This window comes from Calidris pugnax, unplaced genomic scaffold (assembly GCF_001431845.1).
Source record: "Calidris pugnax isolate Ruff unplaced genomic scaffold, ASM143184v1 scaffold81, whole genome shotgun sequence".
Classification (NCBI taxonomy): domain Eukaryota; kingdom Metazoa; phylum Chordata; class Aves; order Charadriiformes; family Scolopacidae; genus Calidris; species Calidris pugnax.
The window spans coordinates 537,681-560,397 of record NW_015090880.1 but is presented as its reverse complement, the minus strand read 5'-3'; the positions used below and the strand labels follow the sequence as shown (position 1 = coordinate 560,397).

General features: G+C 45.2%; 2 protein-coding genes across 2 annotated transcripts in view; one reads left to right on the top strand and one right to left on the bottom strand.

Annotated features, from left to right (window-relative positions):
• Positions 1 to 16,103, top strand: part of IRAK2 (interleukin 1 receptor associated kinase 2) — a 17,287-nt gene extending 1,184 nt beyond the window's left edge. Inside the window, exons 2-13 of the mRNA XM_014946900.1 lie at positions 1,106 to 1,285; positions 6,137 to 6,307; positions 6,904 to 7,016; positions 8,384 to 8,578; positions 9,015 to 9,079; positions 9,298 to 9,412; positions 10,148 to 10,257; positions 10,632 to 10,827; positions 11,538 to 11,600; positions 12,603 to 12,803; positions 12,954 to 13,470; positions 13,854 to 16,103. Coding sequence (XP_014802386.1) covers positions 1,106 to 1,285; positions 6,137 to 6,307; positions 6,904 to 7,016; positions 8,384 to 8,578; positions 9,015 to 9,079; positions 9,298 to 9,412; positions 10,148 to 10,257; positions 10,632 to 10,827; positions 11,538 to 11,600; positions 12,603 to 12,803; positions 12,954 to 13,470; positions 13,854 to 13,972 — 2,045 coding nt within the window. The 3' untranslated portion in view covers positions 13,973 to 16,103. The remainder of the gene's footprint in view (positions 1 to 1,105; positions 1,286 to 6,136; positions 6,308 to 6,903; positions 7,017 to 8,383; positions 8,579 to 9,014; positions 9,080 to 9,297; positions 9,413 to 10,147; positions 10,258 to 10,631; positions 10,828 to 11,537; positions 11,601 to 12,602; positions 12,804 to 12,953; positions 13,471 to 13,853) is intronic.
• Positions 16,104 to 20,503: 4,400 nt separating this feature from the next.
• GHRL (ghrelin/obestatin prepropeptide) lies at positions 20,504 to 22,717 on the bottom strand. The gene is made up of 4 exons (XM_014946895.1): positions 22,405 to 22,717; positions 21,724 to 21,837; positions 21,141 to 21,249; positions 20,504 to 20,786 (listed from the first exon to the last, which is right to left on the bottom strand). The coding sequence occupies exons 1-4, from the start codon at positions 22,549 to 22,551 to the stop codon at positions 20,767 to 20,769; spliced, it is 390 nt and encodes a 129-aa protein (XP_014802381.1). The 5' UTR covers positions 22,552 to 22,717; the 3' UTR covers positions 20,504 to 20,766.

Here is a 22,717-nt window from a genome sequence, read left to right as displayed (position 1 = left end):
GGGGTTGGGTGGTTTGGAGGGGACGAGGCCGCCCCCGCGCAGGCCCTCGGGCCGCTCCCCGGAGCGTGTCCCGGGGAGAGGGAATTCCCGTCCCGTCCCCCCCCGTTCTGGGGCTCCAGCGGAACCGCGGGCAGGTGGAATCCCGCGGCTCCCGGTCCCGCTCCCGGTCTCCCCCCGGCCCCCGCTGCTGTTCCCCGTTGTCACAGCACCCTCCTTGTCCCTGTCCGTCCCGTTTCTCCTTCCCTCCCTTCACGAACATTCCCTCTATCCCCACCCCTGCTTCCCTCTGTCCCAGCCGTGTCTGATTAATAAGGATAGAAAATGTAGTCCCTACAGTTTTTATTCTTTTATTTCTGTGTCCCGCTCCAACTCTAACCTGAACCTGTTCTTAGTTCCCAACCTTCCTTTATTTAACGTGATTTCATTTCATTGGAGGCCCCACTGACTCTGCTGAGGAGCCTCCTGCCCCCGTTAAACTTGCCGCCCCGGGGTGGGATTTGCCCCCACTGCCCTCAGGGGTAAAAGCAGAAACCCCCCTGACCCGGCTGAGGTGTCCCCGGGGATCTCAGTGTCCCCCCTCCCCACATGCTGTGGGTCAGTGTGCGGGTCGGGCACGGTGCCTTTGCTTAAAAATAGTTGCGTCTCACCCAGAGCTTTATCTGAGAGCAAATAACCCCCAGATGATTCACTTCTGTTTGGATTGCCGCAACCCCGGGATTTGGCACCCTGGGCAGGAGCACAGTCTCACCATGGACTCCTCTTACCCAGCTTGGGACAATCGCACCAGGAATTTAACCTTTCCTTTGGTACTAAGTACTATGGTGAAGCAAAATTATGGGGAAAACACGCTGAAAAGTGTGTCTGGGTTTTCTTTTTGGGTCTCTGCTATAACTACATGTTTTCCAGAGTAGTCGAAGGAGTAAAAGGAAGATCTTCCTTTAGGAGCTGAGCTTCCTTCATGTCCCCATGGCTGATTCAGGGTGATCCTTCCTTTTAAAAGTGCACAAATGAAAAAGCCAAGTGTGTCTCACACCTTGGTGCTCCCAGCTCACGCTTGCTTGGGTTTTCTGACTTTTACACTGAAATATCCCTCGTCTCCCCCCAGCCTCCTACGTGATAACGGATCAAACGGAGCTACGGAAGATCAAGTGCATGGAGAGGACGGGGATCAGCATAACGAGGGAGCTGATGTGGTGGTGGGGTGTGAGGCTGGCCACCGTGCAGCAGCTCCTGGACCTGCTGGAGGGGCTGCAGCTCTACCGCGCTGCCCAGGTCATCCTGGACTGTGAGTAACTGCCCCTTCCCCGCGTGGGGAGCCCAGCTCCTTCCCATGGCACCCGTACCCCATCCCTGACATCCCCCCCCGGCAGAGGAGACTCTGCTGGGAGTCTCCTGCTCAAATTCTACAATTTGTCCACGGATTCACATTTTCTACTCTCTGACATAAAATTTGTGGTGGGAAGGGAAGAGGTGACCTAGAGGAGGAATCAGCTGGTCCCCCTGGTTCCTCATCCCACCGCTGTGGTGGCCGTCCCGGGTGCCTGTGGGGAGGTGCCGAGAGAGCGGCCGTGCCCTGCGCTGGGGGTGGCACTGCCTCCCATCAGGCCAGCTTTCAAAACACGGCCTAGTTAGGAATGTTTTCACTTTTCATGCATTCTTGTTTCTCCGTGATGTTTTGTCATTATCCTCGTAATTGTCAACAAACTCAGAGTAGAGGAGCATCTGCTCAGTTGTGCCTCTGCAGCCTCCTCTCCTGCACCCTAAGAAAAAGGTTATGAAAAGGAGAAATGGTTATCGACCACCTACGTTACTATTTCTTTGTCTCACTTCATACTTTCTCTGTTTCTGCCACATGTTCTCCTCGATCCCTCTGTCAATTAAACACCCGTAGTTTTTTCTAATTCTTAGCGTGTAATTCTCCCCATCTCCAGGTTCTTCTATTTCAGACTTACCTTTTTTGAGGTAGGCTAGTAGAGTTTGAGTTCAGTCTGCCCAGTTAAGGTAAACCGTTGCCTTATAGGAACCACAACACTTAAACAGAATTTTCCTTTCCACTTTTCTCCATTGAAAATGATGTTTAAATTGCAGCTGTTTCTGTAAGCCACTGTGTACCTTATCCCAGTTCTGCCACCAAATCTGTTGAACCCTGGACAATGTACACTCTGTCTGTGTTGAGTTGCCCTGAACAGTTGAGAGTGGACTGAGTTCCCCTTTTCACACATATCCCCACCCAAAATCTATTTTTTTTTTAATTTTTTTTTTGGAAATGAGGTGTTTGTATGACTTTTGCCAGTTCTCCATAGAGCATGGCTAGAAGTGGAAGTGCCCGGTTTTGGCGCGGGGGCTGTGGGAGCGGAGGGAGGCTCTGCCCAGGTTGGGGTGGGGAGGGCTGAGGCTGTGGGGGCGGTGGGCGCGGGGCGGGCGCCCGGGGGCTGACTCAGGCACCCGGGGCTGTTGCGACAGCGCTGGGCACAGCTGGCACCCGCCGCGCCACGCGGCCCCCGCGGAAAGTCCAGGAACACGTCACGGGCTCTGGCCACGGCCGGGCTCTCTGCTGCCTGCCCCTGCCTTCCTGCCACCAGCCCGGCCTCGCACCTTCCTGTGCTGTGGCAGAAAAAAATCTTCAACTATGGTATTCTGAGCTCTGTTCTCCTTTTTTCCAAAGAAGGCATGTTAATTGCTACAGCACCAGCAGCCTTCAAGCAAATTCTGCCTTAGTACCTCAAACCCACAGACCCGAAAGCGAGCGCTGCTCCATTAATGCACCTGATTTGGGTGTAGTTTATCTGCTCCTGTTCAGTATTTAGCCCAGTTCATTCGTCCATGGACAGTTTCTGGGTGCTCTCCCGTAACACACCACACCTGAACCACTAATTGGCTCCAGCCCTCACCATCTCTCCTGCCGGGGCGCGTTGGGCCCCGCTGTGTCCACTGCCTTACCCCCGTGTCTTCCTTCACAGAGTTCATTGACATTCCTGTGATCCTACTTTATACGGTGGGATTTCATAAAGCAAAACCCTGCATTCTCCTTCTGAGAAACATAAAAACTGAAATTGACCAATTACTGAACGTTTTTACCACTCCAGCAACAATTTTCAGTGTCTGGGCTGTGGCCCCGCACCCATCGGATGCGGAGGGGCAGACGTTAAACCCTGTCCCCCCCTTGCATGGAGCTCAGGGATATTTGTCCCTCTGGCGATGTGGAATGTAAAGCGTGAGGCTTCCAACCCACGAGCAGCTTCCGGCAGCATTGCCATTAAAAATAAACATACAACCCAGACAAAAATAATCACCACCACCACACAGACGCATTTGCTGCTTGTCCGGGGGCTTCTCTCAGCGCTGTGTGAGGGGACGGGTGACCTGCTGCCTCTTGGGATTCATGGATTTACCTGTTTTTGCGAGAGCTCAATTAAAAAACCATTTGTGAGACTTTTGGGACTTCACTTGCCACAAGCTGCAAAACCGGAGGGTTTTCCCCTCGATAAAAATAAACCCCAGCCAACTTCCCCCGGGCTGCAGGAGTGCGCTTCGGCTGCCGCTCCCAAGGAAAAGCTGGGCTTCCAAAACTGCAGCTGGCTGATGGCAGTGAACGGGGGTCTCCCCAGGGATTTCTGCAGGCTGGGCAGTGAACAGGGGAAGGAAATATTAAGAACTGGTGGCAAGAAACAGCCACGTTCAGTTCAGCTCCTGGAGGCCGTGGGGCGGTGTGAGGGTCTGACTCCGGTGACAGAGCTCCCGTTCCCCGCGTGGCCGCGATGCGATGTCGGAGGGTTCCGTGAGGGGCTGCGTCAGGCCTCAGGAGTGATTTTGGTTTTCACTCTGAGTTCTGTAAAGTGATATGAAGGCGGGATAAAGAGGCTTTAAAAGAGGATGGAAGAGACAAATCCTGGGGAGTGATTGATTTTTAGTTGTTTCAGGATGATCAATATTAATTTTTGTCCCAGATAATTCAAATGCAGTAAATGGTAAAACTACCGTGAAATGATCTTTTTAAAAAACTTCTAATAGTTGTCTTTTCTGTTGGAGTCCATAGCAAAGCTTAGTGTTCATTGAAGTTACAGAAAGTCTGGATTATTTTGTTCTGCCATGTGGAAGTCATTATTTTTTTCTGGAATTCACTCAATACGGGCATTCCAGTGAGCGCTCAGTCAGAAGCAGAAGTGATTTCTAGCAGGATCCTTTTAGGTTTAGACAAATCTTTGAGGTCTCCACCCTATACTTCTGCTTTTTTATCTATATCTGAATGTGCTTACTGGGGTGATTCCTCTCGGGCAGACACGGAGAATACGTTGCTGGTTCCATTGGACGCTTCAGAAAGCCAAGTGGTCCCTGCACCATCAGAATTCTCTTCCTTCTCCCTGACCCGAGTCAGACACAGCACATGGGGAGAGTTCTGCTGGCACATTGCTTCCAGGAGAGTCCCTCCAACAGTTTCTTGCCCTACTCTAGCCCTGCTTCTGGATGTCCATCAAAATACATTTTTTTCATTTCAGTTCTTTAGCTTCAGTAGTGACCTGTTTGCGTGATGTGCAGGAAGTTGCAAAATTCACAAAAAACCCTGAAAAATAGGTTGGAAGAGGGAAGTGAGTCTAATTCTAGAGACTTCTAGGTCAAAGCACAGGAGGCAAAAGCCAACAACTGCAGATGCAGGGGCTGTCAGCTGTGACTAAGGCCTGGCTGACAGCCCATTTCTAAAACCCGTGAAATCTGGGGTTTCACAGCGCTCTGACAGGAGCAGAGACACATCCCGGCTCGTGCCGAGTTCTGGTTTGAAGACCTAGTTTCATTCAAGCTGTCAGGGCTTGTCTGCCCTGATCAGCTCTGCCCAACCTTGGTTTGTTGTCGGGAGCAGAGACTGTAAATGAAACATGCTGCTTCCTGCCTGTCTTGGACACTCCCAGGGCTTTATCTGTGCGAAAAAAATAAAGAACAAAGCTACGATCTGATTTCAAATGCAACCAGAGGCTGCGGCTTCTGATTCCGAGGCCATCACCGCCCTCAGGATGCAGAGTTGATAAAACAGTGGGACAAAAAAAAACCCTTGTAGTAAAGCTTGTGTTTATTTTCTTTTATATAAAAATAAGACATTCATTTTGATTTTAAGACAATGCTGATATTGCTGATAAAGGAAGCTGTGGTTATCAGGCAGGAGAAAGTCCGTACACCATCCCCAGTGCACACTGCCAAGCTCCTTTTCAGCCGCAGTGTTCAGTGTGTTCATGGAGAAGAATAAATAGAGATGCTGCTTCAGAAGATATTGACAGCCTCGCAGGATCTTGCTTTTGGGGTTTTTTGGCTTATTTTTTTTCCCATCCGAAATGTAGCCTAATCTAATTTTAATAATTCACTCTAAGATGTACACACGTCTCAAGTTCCTGAATGCTGAAAGCATCTCCATACTTCTTCCCACTGCTTTTCCCAGCCTGATTCTTAGATTTCCCAAGCTGGGTACAACAAGGATCTCTCTCTCTGGAGCGGTAATGAATCAATAATTTGGCCTTTACTTTTTCCCTATATATCAGTAAGTCTTGACCTTTCACCATTTTTATGTTTTCCTTGGGTTGTCTCCAGTTTCTTTCTTTCTGTTCCTAAGTAAGAGTATGATTCTTTATTGCAAATAGTTCTATGTAGGAACGTGTTCAGGGGCACCATCACAACACTGAAACCACACAACTGAAACCATCCCAAAACATTTAACTGACTAAACCCAACACAACTCTGTCAAACTTCCTCTCGTGACAATTAACAAAGAACTAGATGCCTTCCTTAGGCTGGGAGATATTTGTGATTTGAGATCGCTGGCTGAAAGACATTATATAGAAAATGACAAAATAAATACTCTATTATTGCTAATTTCCTATTACGAGACTATCATTTGCATGGCCATTGTAGGTATTTGTTTTAAGCTATCACTCCTTCCTAATTTTCAGTAGTAGTTAATGTCAGCAATATGGTCTGAATTTAAACACCCATTGTAGTCCCGCAATTTCACAATAAATTGCCAGAGTGTGATTGTAATGTTCCCATTAATTTACAGTCAGTTTTCCTGACTAGGATTTTATGCTGGTAACTGATCGGAGTCAGACTCTGTGTTCCCTGATAATCTTCATCTCTCCTTTCTTCTCTTTTGAAGGGACATCAGCCTCTACTACTGCCAGCTCTGAAAAAGAAGAGCTGGTAGAGCCACCTAAACAGGAGAACGTATCCTTAACTCCCACAGAAAACAAAACTAAAGGGAGAGAGAATGAGCTAAGCCTGTTGCCATCACCAGACTCCTCACACCCGGGAGTATCGGCAGCAGGGGGTAAGTAACAGACTGAATTGGCTTTAACACTGGCATGACTGAGCAGACAGGATGCTTCCCAGCTGCTTTCACTATGGAATCATTAATACATTGCTCTTGGAAATGGTCATGTGTGAATATTTGCCTTTTTCCTTGCACTGTTGTCTCCTGAGCTGTTTATTCCCAACTTTAGCACGCAGCCCCCTGTTCCTCCTTCCCAGAGCTCTCTCGCTGAGGCAGACGCTGGCTATGGCTGTCCCTGGGGTCTCAGGTTGTCCCCCAGGTCTCTGTGGACCCCGGGGTCCCCTCACGGCTCCGTACCAGATCCCCACATACACTTCCCCCGTGTCCCTCTCTCCATGCAAATAAACCGTGCAGGGGTGGGAGCGGGCCCACAGGACCCACCAGCCCCACAGACACGGAGAGCTCCGTGTCCCCAGCCAGGACCAGCCATCAGTGTGCTCATCCCACAGAGAGGAACCAGGAGCACAGCTCTCTGTCTTCCCACAGCTCCTCACAGCTTATCCAGAGCTAGGAAATTCAGCAAAATGGCCCAGACCTTCACAGTTACACACAGTATTGCAAAAACAGGTTGCATTTTCAGTTTATTGTTTCAGTTTCAGGTGCTGTTCCTGAAGGAGCCTTGTTTTCCCTCCCCTCCCCACCGCCTCCCCCAAGAGACCTTTTGAAATCTTTACAGTCAAATCCTCCCGTCTCATCAAGCGTGAAGGTAAATCCCTTTGTACTCATTGATTATAACAATGAAAATTGACTTTATGACATTCTGTGTTTTTTCAATTGAAGTTTATCCCTCTACTTGTATAAAATACAGATCGGGTGTGTAAGTGATGGTAATGCTACAGTTATATTACTTATGGTTTACATTACTGTTTTTGCAGAAAAGGGGAAAAATTAACACCATTGCATACTGCGTAGCTCAGCACAGAAAACACAAACACCAGTTAATTTTGAAGAAGATTCCAGTCTAGATTTTACACAGAACTCAACATTTCTGGTGGGATGACAGGGCAGGGCAGTACATAGCACAGACTAGTCAGAATGGCGTACTTTGTTTAGTTTAATTTTATACTTAAAATGTAGTTTCTGCTCCAAACTGGACTAGTACCAAATTTTGGTGGGCTTGCCCAGAGCCTTGTGTAGCTGCCAGTTGACAGTTCCCTCACCTCTCTGAGCTGGTTCCACAGCTCGACCAGCTCCTTGTGGGAGGTTTTTCTCGTGTTCCTGATGATTTCCATGCAGTCTCTGGTTCCTCCCTGGAGCTCTCTGTTCTGTAAGACAGTCTGGCTGGATCTGGCCTGTGGCTCTCCGAGGATTTCCCAGATCCATGAGCACACTCTGGTCCCATCACAGTTCTCTCTTGGCCAGTTCTCTTTGGTTTATTTTGTTTGAGATTTTTTTTAAAGAAGATTGTGTTTTAAGACTTCAAACTCTCCCAAAAGAACATGGTTCCAGAGCACCAGCCAAGAGAAGATTGCTACAAAGAATGCAGTAGTTTGGGAGTTTCTTGAGAGGGAGTTGTTTTGCTTTCTCCAGGCTGGAGCACGTGGCAGTTGTGAAAGCTGGGTGATCAGGCACGCTGGAACTGCAGTAACAATTGGCATTAGTACCTGCTGCACTGGCAGCAACACAGTATTGTGCAATGCCAGATGCTTCAGTAGGTGTGAAGCTCCAGAACATAAACACATTAAGAGGGACCCTACTTTCTCATCCAACTTTTTCTTGATACATGCCCCAGTCAAACAGATTAATATTTTCTCTAGTTTAAATTAACATCACTTCAAGTAAATATATGGACTTTTAAACAAAACTAGGTCTGTTTTCAGGGAGAGGTGGCAATGCAAATCAGTAACTGTTTTCTAGACTCTTCTACTATGCAAAATGGTTACATGAGCAAAGCACACCAAGAGAGGTATTACAAAGGGAAACCCCAATGAGAGATTGCACAGCAGCTTTCACGATTCCTTTCAACAATCACAGTGATTGCTTAAATCATGGAAAAGAAAATATGACACCTGAAAGAAGGAAAAAGCGTATGAATTTTCATGAGATAAACTTGTTTCTTCTACAACTGTGCAGCCTTGCAGCTCTCCTGCTCCTCAGCAGGAGACAACGACCGACCTCCCCAGCGGGAGTCTCCTGTGGACCCCGAGGGAAGTCACTAACGCCACAAACGGCTTCAGCGACAAGAGCAGGATTTGTGAAGGCACCTTTGCGGATGTCCACAAAGGTCAGAGGAACAACATGGTGTATGTCATCAAGAGACTGAAAGAGGCAAGTGCTCCACCTTCCCTTGTCCTTTGAAGGGGTTATATTATTAGTATCTCTTGAGTGTTAGCATCTGTTGTTTAACATTGTGTGGGCAAGGAACTGGAGCAGCTACAGAAGAGGAGAGGTGAAAGGGGAAGGGTGTAAAGTAAGGAAACCTCTGGATTCAGCAAGCACATGAGAGAGATTTTGCTCACGGGAATAGTTTTATTCACTCTGTCAGTGGGAGTAGCCTGCAATGCAGCTACCTGCCTCCACGATTGCATCAGAGGTCTGGGGTTTGGTCTAATATTCAATTAGTTCTTGCCTTTGACACAAGTTGCCATCACTGGTACTTGGCACATTTCTCAAATAGCTTGTCATCTGGAGACTAACAGGTCTGTATAAATGCAACGTCTCAAGAGCAACCATTGACATCCTATTGCATGTTTTGACTTTTCAGACGGAATGCACAAACCCAGATTCCACCCAGAGATTCTTTCACACAGAAGTACAGATCTGCTTTCGGTGAGCACGTGTTTGGCTGAGGAGGGTGTGTGTGTCCTGGGTGCCACGCTGGCCTGGGGATGGCAGGGTGTGCAGGGGCTCTGCCGCAGCCCCGGGGAGCCGCGGGCAGGACACAATTCCCAGAGGCCTTCCATTCAGGAATGTATTCCAGCTCGGGAATGTCTTTTTCTGTGTTGCTCTTATTTCATTCGGGAATCACTGTTGCTCTGTGCCCGCAGGTGTTGTCACGTCAACATTCTGCAGCTGGTGGGTTTCTCGGTGGAAACGGGCTTGCACTGTCTGATATACCCGTACCTGCCCAACGGGTCGCTGCAAAACCAGCTCCAGCCTCAAGTAAGACATAACCTGGGCCTATTGTCTGTCTGAGATCGCAAGCCCTGCCCTGTTATTGTATCAAAACCAGTTATATCTCTTTGACTTCTGAGAAACAGCCAAAAAGAAAAAAAAGTGCCCAAATAGCCTGAGCACAAGCCCTAGAGAGGCTGCAGCTCCTCTCCGGTTCTACTGCAAAGCAGAGCAGGGCAACAGGAAGTTTCTGCTCAGTGGCCTTCAGCCTTTAGGTTTTTCAAGTAGTAAGGAATCTGCACAAGGTGTCCATTCATAGTGTAGTATTCCACCAGATTTGGGAATATGTTGCTGTAGAATCCATCACTGTATTCACTGGCATAACAAGCTGCCAAGGTTTACAAGGGCTTAAGAGGGAACAGTTTGAGGTGTTCACACCTACAGAAAGAGCGTTTCCAGGGGAGATCACAGGGCAGAGAAACAGTAGAGAAGCAGTCACCAAAACCAGCTCTGTGCCTCAGAAATGGCCAGTCCTTGGTGTTTTTAACACACGTGATCCTTGCTGTGTCCTCATCTCACTGTGTCCCACAGCAGGAAAATGTGCAGCACGATATACAAGAATAGGGCCCTTCCTTGGCCTAGAAATCATCAGTTTCTGCCTTGGACCAAGCTTTTGCTTTAGGTCAGCAGGAGTTTGGATTGGGACTACAACTAAATCTGTGCTTTTCAAAGCTATTAATGTCTTACAGGGCTTTTACCATTTTTTTCCTCACTTCCTTGCAGGCTGGTTCTTCTCCACTGCCCTGGGACACGCGAGTCAGCATTGCTGTAGGACTCATCCGAGCTGTGGAGTATTTACATAACTTTGGAATTCTCCATGGGAATATCAAAAGGTGAGGGCTTTGGCATAGCAGCACTTCCCTGGTCACTTCCTCATTTCAGGGTTTCTTCAACAATAATGGCTGAAAACATGCAATTTTGAAATGCACTCACAGTATCTTTCTGCTGTCGCTTGTTCTGCGGGGTCTTTACTGTTTATGTTTCACCTGCTGCTCCTCTAAAGGATGGAATTATATTCTTTTGAAGTAATTTTTGGAGTGCCTGTTCTTCCCCTCTTTCTACCATTCTTTGTCCTTTCGTTCACACACAGCAGGCCAAATGCTGGAAACTTCCAGTGCTTACCTTTAAAAGTGTAAACCTAGAAGCCCCTACCTGAAGTTAAAGTAATTACTTGACCAATATTGTTATTTCTCTTTCTTTATAACAGCTCAAATGTCTTGTTGGATGAAAACTTTACACCAAAGCTTGGACATTCAGGTCTGCGATTGTATTCTGCTGATAAAAAATCAGAATATGCTGTGATGAAAACCAAAGTCCTACAAGCTTCTCTTACTTATCTGCCAGAAGATTTTATCAGACATGGGCAGTTAACCGAGAAAGTCGATATATTCAGCTGTGGTGTGGTACGTTGCCTGTTTTCCATGTTCTGCTGCATTCTTTGGTGCTTCTAGACAGGAAATTGGACAAAAGAGCTCGTGCGTCACAGTTACTTTGCCAGCAATTTCCTGTCGTAGTTGCTGAGGACATAACATGTTGAAATCCTGGTTTTGATTATGTTCACACTCCAAATAGCCTTCTGTTGGTGGCAAAGTCAGGTGAATCTTTTGAACAACAGAAACAAGATTGTTTCTTGTTGCAAAAAAATTATTAGTAGTGATTTAAAAAAAAAAAAAAGAGTAGGAGAAAGACTGCAGTTTGGTTCTCAGAATTCTTGCAGATTTTCCATATGAACCACTACAAACATCACCTGCTAATTTGGAAGTTTGACTAAAATAATTGATGGCCTGTGATGTCATCTGTCTCGAGGTGTTTCCATTTAAATATGAAGTTACTCTGTTCAGTGTGATTTCTTATCTCAATTCAGAATTACTTTATTCTCATCCTTTGTTTCAAAAGCATCTATTGTACCTAACTGTAAAATTTGGACTTGGCTCTGCAGGTAGATGTAAAGTGCCACAAAGATTTCCCAGATCTGGCTTTGTTAAGCCATCTGAAGTAAAAACATCATTTCAAAATGCCCTGGAAATTCAGTATTTCTTTAGTTACAAAATTCATTTTTAAAACTAAAATGAATTCTGAACAATTTATTTTATCTTCCAAATATACTTCCTAGGTGTTAGCAGAGATCCTGACAGGGATGAAGGCACTGGATGAGGGAAGACAGCCTATCTATCTGGTAAGAAAAACCGGAAATAAGAAATACCAACACTCATGGATGGGGTTGCTGTCATGAAGTGAATTTTCATTTATATAAACAGAGCTTATTATTTGAGACTGCTGCACACATCCTGAAGACGGGGGGTTTAGAAGCCATATCCTGGTTCCAGCAGCCTACCTGCACATTCCCTGAGTGCTGGCCCCATCATACCAGGAGATAATTGGTGTTTAAACACGTGCCTATTGCAGAGACAAGGCTTTGTGCTGAAAGGCTGCTGCATGGTATTTCTGTGCCAGCAAGAGGTGTTAGGAGCCAAACTGAATGGGGAAACCCGGGCAGGCGGTGACTGCAGTTCCTCGTGGTGTTTATTGGGTGTCAACACATTGCACCAGTCTCTGGAATTTTCCTCCTGGCCCATTTGCCCAGGCAGGGGTTAGAAGGACACAAACCACTCTCGCAGGCGGCCGGAGCTGGCCGGGCTCAGTGACCACCATTCCCACCCTGCTCAGGAGAGCAGTCTCCACCTCTGCTCCCTCCATGGGGTGTGCTCCTTCCCCACTGCCGGCTCCTTCCAGCCTTTGCGGGGAAAATTACAGTATTCTTAATTACTATTCCCAAGCAATTCAGCAGGGTTCAAATGGATTCAGAAAACAAAGGATCTCAGGTTAATGATTTCTTTACCAAACATTTGAGAAGCCCTTTGTGGGAAGGCTGCTATGGGCAGTGTTCGTTATTTTTCATTGCTACAAATGGGCATAAGCTCAGAAGAGCTGGGTCTGCTTCAGTGAATTTGACATCAGACCCATGCAAAGAAAACCCTTGGCCTTTTCTCTCCTGTGAAAACAAACATTTCTGTCAGTTGCAGAAACGGAGACTCTTAAAGCTGTTAGGTCTGTAAACCAGCCATTAAGGAGCAATAATTACAAATATATGGCAAGACTCATATTGTCAGCAATTCAGGTAGAAATGAATGTTTGTGTTAATTCTGCTTTCACTAATGTATCTCTTTCCTTTGAGCAGAAAGATATAATTGCTGATGAAATTCAAACAGCGAAGGAAAGCTCACGCTCCAAAGTGAAAAACTGTGAAAAGCTGGCTGCCAAGGAAATATGCAGTAAATACCTGGAGAGCAGAGTGGGACACTTGCTGGAGGAGGTTGCTGTTGATTTTGCCTCAGCCATCTGCCTTTGTCTGAGAAAGAAGAATGCTAACATCGCAGAGGTAACGGTTTCAATACATCACCAAGATTTCAGTCTTCTCAGAGCAAGGTCACTCATGCCTTGCCTGTTTTTGAGTGCTGACAGGGGAGACCGTGTGTAAGCAGGGGGCCAGGAATTACTCTGCATTCACAGATTTTGCTGTTATAAACAGGTACTTGAAGTGATGGAAACGGCTGACAATAAATTAAGAGAGCATTTCATCTGTGGGAGCAGCCTTTCTGGGTTCTCCATGAACACACCGGAGGAAACAGATGACGAGACGACGAGCGTGAGCGTGGAGGTGCCGCCCGGCGGGATGCAGAGGGAGGGCATGGCCCAGCCCCCCACCCTGACCAGTGCCCACCCATCCCCTCCTGCCATGGCAGCCCTCTCACCCGACATCTACTGCGGACACGTGTCCCGCATCCCTTGTGAGTCAGACGAATCCACCAGTTTTGTATGGGATCCCTCAGGGAAATGCCCGGAAGAGCTGCCCAGCTCCAGCTGTAAGGATCTGGAGAGCATGGCAGGCGGTGAGGGCAGGCCCGGGCAGGCACAGCCTGCAGAGGGACCCCAGGACAGACACACGTCCTGTGCCAAGGGCCATGACACCCCGGAGACAGCGTCTGCTGCACGGAGCGCCTTCCCGCAGAGACTCCCCGACCCAGACTCCTCCTGCTCCACACAAGGTAAATCCAGATAAACCGGGTCACACACAACATCCAAAAGCGTGTCATCTTCAGGCTGTTTTGGCGAAACTGCCCCTGTTCCTGTTAGGTTGACCAAAGTCCCTGTAAAAGGGCTCTAGAATTACAATAGCAGGGACAAACCACTCTGCTCCAGAACTGCTCAAGGTTCTTCTTCCTACTTATAAACACATTTCAGTAAATCTTTTATCCTTGGTTATGATTTTACCAATAAATCTACAGATTTTTTTCTGGTTTTCTATCAGATTTTTTTCCTAAGCCAGTTTTGTTTGGATTTTTTTGTTTTAAATTTAAAATTATTTTCTATTCCTTAGGCAATAGATGGATTCTGTTCTCAATATTTGGGCTTTTTTTTTGTCTTTCAGCATTAGCCAGAGAGACATCTTGGCAAATACAGATAAATGATAAAAAAAAGAAGCTCATGGAAAATATTTTGCTGTATGAAGAAGACAAATTAAACAGTTCTGAACTTTTTGAATCATAAATCGGATGGATTTATTAGCAGTGGCCAGCTCAGAAGAAGAAATCGGGACTGTCTCTCCATTAGAAAGATGGTAAAAGTGTACCTTTCATGTCAGGTTAAGTAGCAGATCTGGATCAGAAACATTAGCCCTGACTGCAGAAAACAGAAGTGATCCTACTGAGAAGAAACAGAAACCATCTGTTCTAGGGCAGATTAAAAGCTCAGTGCCTCTCTTTGAACAGAAGTGCCTTCTTCCTTTTCATCTGCAATGTAAAAAGCTGTGGTAAACACAAACAATTGCCAAAGTAATTTTGGATCCTTTTGCAGTGTATTTATTTCAGAAAGCATCTACATAAAACGTATGTCTTATTAAAGCCCACAGCCCTAGAAGCGAGAGGGCAAGCGCTGCTCAGCAGTGAGCGATGCCCCTTGTCGTTACCCCACTGGGTACGGGCAGGCAGAAGCCTCCAGAGATTGGAGAAGGTTTCAGCTTTCAAATGAATCTCTCCTAGTCCATATAATCTTATTCCACATACTCAAAAACTGCATTAGCAGAGAGGGGAATTTCTATGCAAGTTCTCAGACGTGTTCTACGTGACGCATCTCAGTTTGATTTGCACTGAACATAGTTGTAAGTAAATAATTTAAGCCATGTCAGTCTGCTCCACGAGCTGCTCTTCTACACGTGACACCAGCTGAAGTCTGAGTTTCACTGTCAGGAGCTCTGAGACAGTGTTCCATACTTCATGAGGGTATTTTTGGAAGTTAATGGTTTTCTAAGTGTCCTTTACATGTTGTTAAGGTTTCTCATTGTGTTTCACATGGTAACTGTTGTATATTTTGGAATAGGGACAAGATTTTAATTTAAAGTATCTTTAATTTTCTTATAGGTCACTTGAAATTTGGTTTATTTATTTTGGCAGTGGGTTAAAGAATCGGTGGAAGATGAGCAAGTCAGGGCCCTGTTCATGGAGCCACGTTCTCCAGGTGTTCTCAGAGAGGAATCGGTTCGTGTCTGGGCTCCCCCAACATTAACAGACAAAACCCAGAGCTTATGTGCTGCCAGATTCCTTATCAAGTGAAGGCCCCCTTAACAAAGTGTCCCTTTTACTGTTACGACTATTTATTATTTGTAATATTGCGTATTCCACTCTTGTGCAGTCTAAGGAAACACAGGTCTATTATAAAGCAGAAGTGGTACCAGAACAGGTTCCCAACAGGGAACTGCTGCCTCCTCTGCGCAGGGAACAGGGCCTGATGGACAGAAATGCTGAAATTCACTATGGAGTTCAGGGAATATTTAAAAAAAATATGAATTTATATGTAATTATTTTCGTTGGAATTGTGTAATGGTATAGTTTTACCAGCTTTACATGAAGGTCTCTGAAGGTCTATCTTCTATATTTTTACAGTGCCTGGTTCATTGTGGGTACTATCATGAGCAAGTAAAAGTATTTTAAGTAAAAACCTGACTATTAGAATCACCTACACATTTATGAAATTGATTTCTACACTAAAAACTGGTGAAAATCCTGAATTATAAGTGCCTTGGATACTGTCTATATGTTTGTCACTGTCAGGTTTTTTATTTTACCAGAATGAAACCAAGAACCCATTGGTACCAACATAAGAAACACTGAGTGTATTCAGATCGGTCAGTAACTGCTTAATTATACAGAATTAATTGAGCTACTTTATGGTGCTGAAAATTTAGTATTCCTTGTTTTTCATAGGTGTATTTTGGGAGATGCATGGGGAATACCTCGGGTCCCCTCCAGGAAGAGGAGCACACAGGCACACCCCAGAGCTGAAAGGGAAACATATGCTTTATAAATTGAGAAACATAATTTAGACACAGCTCTGTTTCACACAAATGCTTTACAGGTTTTGCTCTCCTGTAGTCAAAAAAAGAAAACTGGTATTCTTTGCCTTGTTCCACGTTAATTCTAAAACATTCCAGGGTTGATATACATGGTCTTGTGGAGTTCAGAGGTGTATAATGCAACATCCACGAGACGTGCGTAGTCCTACTGCAATGGCACTCTGTTACATGACACGGCTATTCAGTATAACGTAGGTTTTAATCTCAACTTGGCAGATTTATACATTACTGTTTACTAATACCTTTGTGAATAAAAAAACCTGAAAAAAATCCTTTCTTTGTAGCCTGCTTTTTCATGATTTATGGCACAGAAAAATGTATCTCAGTCCACCCTGTTCAGGTACATTTGTGTTCGTAGGGAAGCACCTCAAGGCCTTATTTGCACACAATTAATCATTGGTAATTATTAGTACAAATATATTTATTCACTCACTGTTAAGTAGCTGAGAAAATTTTCACTCTAAAATTAGTAATTACAAGGATACCGAGATACAACTGACATTTATTGTTGTTTAGATGCACAATCTATAGTATCCTTTATCCTTAAAATACTGCAGCTCTTTGTCACAAATAAAGGACAACTCTGCTTTTTTTTTTTTTTTTATACATGAACATTAGAATAAGGGCACAGAATATAAATTTAAAAAAATAATGTATAGTTGTTATAGAACTATGCAATCGTGCAAGTAAAACTCATGTGGGGATTAGCACCTCCCAAAGGTGCTGTTGAAACCCAGAGCCTGGACACCTTCCGACACCGCTGACGAATGCTAAGAATCACCGATTCTTTCACACATTACTCTGTTGTTTCTCGTACGTTTGATTCTAACACTGCGAATCCCTCCCCGCTCACCTTGACACCGCCAGAGGTGTATTTTGTGCCGCGGGAGTTGGTACAGCCCATGCCCGCCGCCCCGCAGCCCTTCCCAGCCCACACGAATGCCCCTCTCTCTTTAAGGCCTCTAATGAGGGACGCCGGCCCGGCCGGGAGGCGGCTCGCTGCAGGAGCGCACAGGGGAGCCGCGCCCGCCCCTCAAGGCCCTTCCCGGCGCTGCCCCCCGCCCCCACAGCCGCGGGCCAGGCTCAGAGCCGGCGGCCGCTGCGGGTCCCCTGCCCGCCCCGTTACCGCTGCCCGGGCCTCACCGGAGCTCGACACCAGGGCTGGCCCCAACGTCCCGTCTCCAGGGGTGCGGCCTTCTCCTGAGGGGCGGGAGCCCCCCTCGCTTCTGAGCGCGGCGGGATGGGGTCGGCTCCGGCCGCGGCCTCCGTCCCCCTGGAGCGGGGAGCGGCTGCGAGGCTCCGGTGCTGCAGCCCCCGGGAGCCGGGCCGGTGGCGGAGGGGTGCGGGGGACTATCCGGGCGCAGGGCTCCCCGCCCAAGCCCCGTCAGCGGCGGCAGGAGGCCCGGCCTGGCAGCCGGGTGTCCCTCAGCGGAGGCTCAGCTGGAGGCCTCTTCCCGGAGCCAGCTCAGGGCTTGAGGGTGAGAGGGCGAGTTGCTTTAAAAGGCGAATGCGCTTCGTGGCCGGAGGAGCCAGAGTGTAAGTGGGTGAGTGCAGGAATCCCGCGGCTACCGCAGCCCTAGGAAAAGCTCCTAATTTATTTATATTTCTTTTTCCGGGGCTTGGCCTCGGCTGGAGTGAGAAAGGCCTGGCCTGTAATGACACAGTGTTTACTGGCTGTGGTTAACATAGTGGTCTGAAGTGCGAAATCCCCAGAAAGCCAATGAAAGTTGTTTGTCTCAACAAGGAAATTTTAAATGTGTGGGTGGCGTGTTGCTCCCCCTTCTTATGGAGTGCTGGAAAGTGTTGGTTTTAAAAAATAACTTGCAAAGTATGGGAATGGGTTCACGTTCTTCTTCATTCCCTTATGAATAAAGTTGCTCTGTAAGAGCAGAACATGCACTGCTGGCCTTCCCCGTGGGAGCTGCTGGGGCCGAAGGAGGAGCCGTGGCCTGATGTGGGTGGCTGATGCTTTAAAGTTTTGTTAGGGTTACCCTATCAATAAATGGTTACCTGTGTCTAAAAGCATGAAGATTTAATCATGGTCTTTAACTATATATATAATCATGTAGTGTTATTTTGTGCCATCTTCCCAGACCTACAAAACTTGTAGTCTTGAGTTCTGTTACTGAAAACAGGCCTGTAGGTGAATGTGTAAGTGAGAATTTCAGGGTTCAGTCATTTCCTTTTTTGACAGTTAGTAATCCCTGGAAGGCAATTTCTCCTACTTTAAAGACTTCTAGTGTTGTTCCTGTCACTCCTATTTTTAGCTATGAAATAATGTTTCTCTGTGGAAGTCTTTCAAATCTTGACTTCCTGTTCTTGTAACAAGCTGCAAGAATGAACGTAATGGATTGAGAAAGTACTTCACTTTCAGTTATAAAGTTGATGTAAAAATCCTTTGTTGCAGCAAAGCTATTTTTTTTTATTTGCTTACTGCAGTTGATTGTTTTCTATAGACCCTCAGGCTTTTTAAAAGGCAGATTTTTGTCTTACCAAGTGAGGCTATGGAACTGTAACTTTAGTGGAGTTTCTGTTCGTGTTGGCCAAAACCAGTTGTGTTCTCTTTAACTATTTACCCTTTTTTAGTCTGAATAACAGTGATGTTTTCTGAACCTCATTTAGTGCCCTGTGATGTCTGGTGGTCATTTAATAAGTCCATTCAGGTAGAAAAGTACTGATGTGCTTTATTGTAAGCGGAAGTGTGAGAGAGCAAAACTGGGAAATGAGGCTGGTCCCTTGCCAGTCGAGGTACTGGTTAGATGCAGGGTTCATAGCAGCTTCCCCTTTATTGGCAGGGAGGGAAAAGTTCTCATCCTTTGGGTTGTACTCTCCAAACTCACATATTGTCTGTTTAGTTGTTCATAACTGCTTAAACACGTTACTAACAAGTATACTTTTTCATTTATTGTCTAGCTTGAAAATAAACCTGAGTGTGAAGGAGTAAACACCATGCAGAGAACAGAATTGAGCAATAATTCCTCTGCCTCCGAAGTGAGAGAGATTGTACAGAAAACCTGTCTGAGCTGAATACCTGGAAGAATCCAGGGAGCACCAGTTTGTACCAGGCAGGTCAGAAAGCACCCCCCTCTTGTTTTGCTCTCCGAGGTTGTACCACCCTCTCGAGGTCGATGGCGTGTTTGCAAAGGAGAAAATCCAGCACTCGTTTACAGGCCCAGAGTGTTTTCTCCAGATGACCGGGAAACGTCGTTGGGTTTTTGTGTGTTGCTTTTTTTAAGACAACCTTAGTATGTTCTGCTCATTAAGCTGGATAAGCAGCACGGTGTAATGGCCTGTGCCTTGGTTTTGATTCTGTAGATTGCCTTAGCCATATTTTTTTCTTAGCGAGTGGGCTGTATCCTGCACAGCTCTCTCAGGGTTCTAGAAACAGCAATCCCAACTACAGAGCTGTTCTTTCAAGAAAGGATTTATGCAGTGTCTGTGGCTGAGACTTTCTTCCTGTACTGTTGGGCAGCTTAGAGGCTGACCGTTTCTATGGAATATGCTTGGAAAACATTAAATATAAAAAGAACACAAGCAGTAGATCTGTTGTGGAGGTGATGATTAGAGCTCAGCATAATAAATGCAACTTCAGTGCTCTTTCTGACTCTTCCCTTCCATGACGCTCCTGCAGGTTTCACGAGGAACCTGCCCACACCCGGGCTGTGCTGGGGAGGAGAGGGCCCAGCTGAAATCTGCTGCTTTCCTGCTAACTGTCAGGTCTGTGGGACAGCCTCAGGCGCTGTGAGACTGCCAGGAACAACTCAGCAAACCTGGTAAGATTGGGAACGGGATGTGTGTTACACAACAGGGAAGAAAAACATTACATTATTTCTTCTCATTGTGGCATTGAAATGCTACTTTTCTGAGGTTTCTGGCTTTCTCAACGGGTGCTAGAAGTGCCAAGTATGTCTGTTTCTTAGTCTTCTAAGAATTGTTTACGTTTTAATCTGCCTCCCCCTTCCCTTCTAATTCTTGTGTGCCTCCTGGGGAGGGTAGCACAGGACAATGCTGGGTGCATCAAAGGAATCACTTAATTGAGGTGACCAATTCTGTGGCACGAAAAGAAGAACATGCCTAATAAAAAATTGCAGTTGTATTTACATTTATTGCATTAGCCTGTTAAAGAGTGCTTGATAGAGTGTCTTCAGGAGGAAATCCTAGAAAACATTCATGGGTTATCAGATGTCCATATGGGCTGAGGTACAGAAAAGAACATGTCTACGTTGGAGCATACTGGTTTATACATTTAAAGGCATGAGAAATTACCTTGTCCCACTGGTGAATGCACCAGTATGGAATGGTTCTGAATCCAGTTAAGCTAACTGGAAAGATAATTTTCTTTTTTTCATCTTTTTTTCTTTTTTTTTTTAACTGGAAGAGATATTAGATGGTTTCCTTCACAAGATCCATGTTAACAAATCCCTTGGCAATTAAGCTGATTTGGCAACTGAAAATGGATTCCTTGTCCATCTAGTGTGCATAGCTTATTACATTAACTAGTTGGGCTACTGGTTTGGGCTAGTCTTAAACAAAGAAACAAAAAAGCAACCCCACAAGTAATTGCAATTTCAGCATAAGCTTTATTCTCTATTATAGATGTGCATAGAATTGTAAGAAGAGGTTTCTACCAGCTTTAGAAAGCATTCATATAGCCTTCAAACATTTAGAATAATCACTGTATTTACTAAGGAAAAGAGATAAGAAAATAAGCCCACATGTGACTCTGTGATTAACCTTGCCCTTTATTATTTTTGGCTTGAGATCTTGTATTCTTCCTTAAATGATACTCTGTTTCAGTGTCTGCAAGGGAAAACTGCTCAGGTCCACATGCTTCTGTCTTCTTTAAAGTTGTGAAATCAGAAATAATTTCATTTTAAAGTAAAAGTTAAAAAAAATCAGGCCATCAAGTGCTGCCTTTGTCCTTCATCTTGCCTCAGTTTTTCGGCTGAGTTTCTAAAAAGACAAAAGATAAAGATTATTTTGATAGTCTAAATATTTTTCTGAAAGTTCTGTTTTGATTATCTGTCTAAAAGTTCTAGCTGAGAAAAGAGGGAAGTGCTGGGATGTGAGGGCAAGGGGCAGTGTGAGGAGGGGAAGCCTTCCCTTCTGCTTAAGAGACTTTAATGGGATTCTTCAGAGTTCAGTGAGCAGTTTCTAACATCAGGTACTGGAGCGGTTCTCTTAGGCGCTGAATGTCTTACGTGACAAATGAGATGACAAAAGCTGCCTGGTGTGGTTTGGTGGGGTGTTAGATTTTTTGTTTGTTTGTTTGTAAAAGCTCTGCTCTCCTGACTGGGTGAGCTGTACCTTTAGCATTCTCCTCACGCATGTCCCCCAGCATCTTCTCCAGCACTTGTCCGTATTCTTGATACTCTTCTTCTGTTATCTTGACACCAATTTCAAAGGGAACATTAAACTGTAAAAACATTAAAAGACAGAGTTTAACAGACAAGTTCTGGACAAGGACACTGCAAGTTAATTTTATTCATGGGAATGCTGAAAGCAAGAGGTATAAAAGGTTATTCCATCTGTTCACTTACTAGCACTGAGACACATAACCAAAAGCTCTGAATCAGGGTGTAGGCTACCGCAGACCACACTGCACAATAAACTGGAGGAAAGAAAACTTTCCAAGAAACTCACATTATTATATGTTAGTTCTGAGATCTAAGTGAATCCTAAATAGGAGATTGTGATCTGAATGACTGCAGCTAATTTTATATCATTTCACACCATCAGGGCTGGCAGTTTTCATGTGCCTTTTCCTACTTGCCTTTCAAATTAAACATGATTGTAGTTTTAATTTGTAGTTTCTACTGTGACAGAGATTGCATTACCCAAGCCCACCCCTTAAACTTGTATGTGAGGAGGAAGAAGAAAAAATACAAACCTTAATTTCAATATTGTTACTGTCATCTTCTGCCCCTGCTTTATCTGTGTCCCAAAAGCCTTCTGTGCCTCGACGATGTAATTGTGGTGTGGGATGTTTTGGAGCCTTTTGTTGCTAGAAAGCAAGCAAAATAACATCTATATATTATTTCCATAACCAAACTGGTCTGTAGTGGGGAAATCGGAACCCCAAATTAACACAGATGCAGCAGATTAGCTGAAGGCATCACACACTTATGTGTGTAGGATGGAATCAGAGTCCTCCAGGGTGGAAAAGACCTTTAAGATCATCAAGTCCAACCGTTAAGGATAGACAACAATAATGATAGGCAGGTCTATAATAATTGCTACATGCACTTTAATAGCAATTTGGTTTAAGGGTTCCTTAAATAACAATCACCTTGCAGTTAATTTCCAAAGAAGATGCCAACAGATTATTTAAATGAATGTTTTCTCCTCAATTGGTTTTTTTTTTCCAGATTATTAATTCTTAGTGACTGAGATGAGACACATATTCTCATAGCATGAATACAGTGCTAATGGTTTGGTACAGAAGTTCTCTGCAATAACTCCTTCCTCTTCCAGAAAATAAGTCTTCTAAAAGCTTCTCTGAACACCCTAAATAATGTTGGCTTTAAGGACTTAGAGAGGAGGACAATTTCTTTCCGATTTTTTTTTTTACCTGTGTTCTTTTATATTCAGGACTTAAAAAACTAGAGCCAGCCAGAGTAGTTTCTGTCCAGAGGATGCTGTAAAGAATAATGCCCAGCAGAGTCCCTCTGAGAAACATGATTATCCTCGTGAGGCAGGATGTCAGACCTGAAAGCATAGGTTGAAAAATTAAACATATTTTGCAATCTCTATATTTAATTGAATCCAGACCCTGTGAAAGTCTTTCTCCTGACTTGAATGACTTGAAATTATTTCTAAAGATGGATATGTAAAGCAAACAGAATTTTTATATATTAAAGGTAAAAATATTCTGTCCAAAAGAA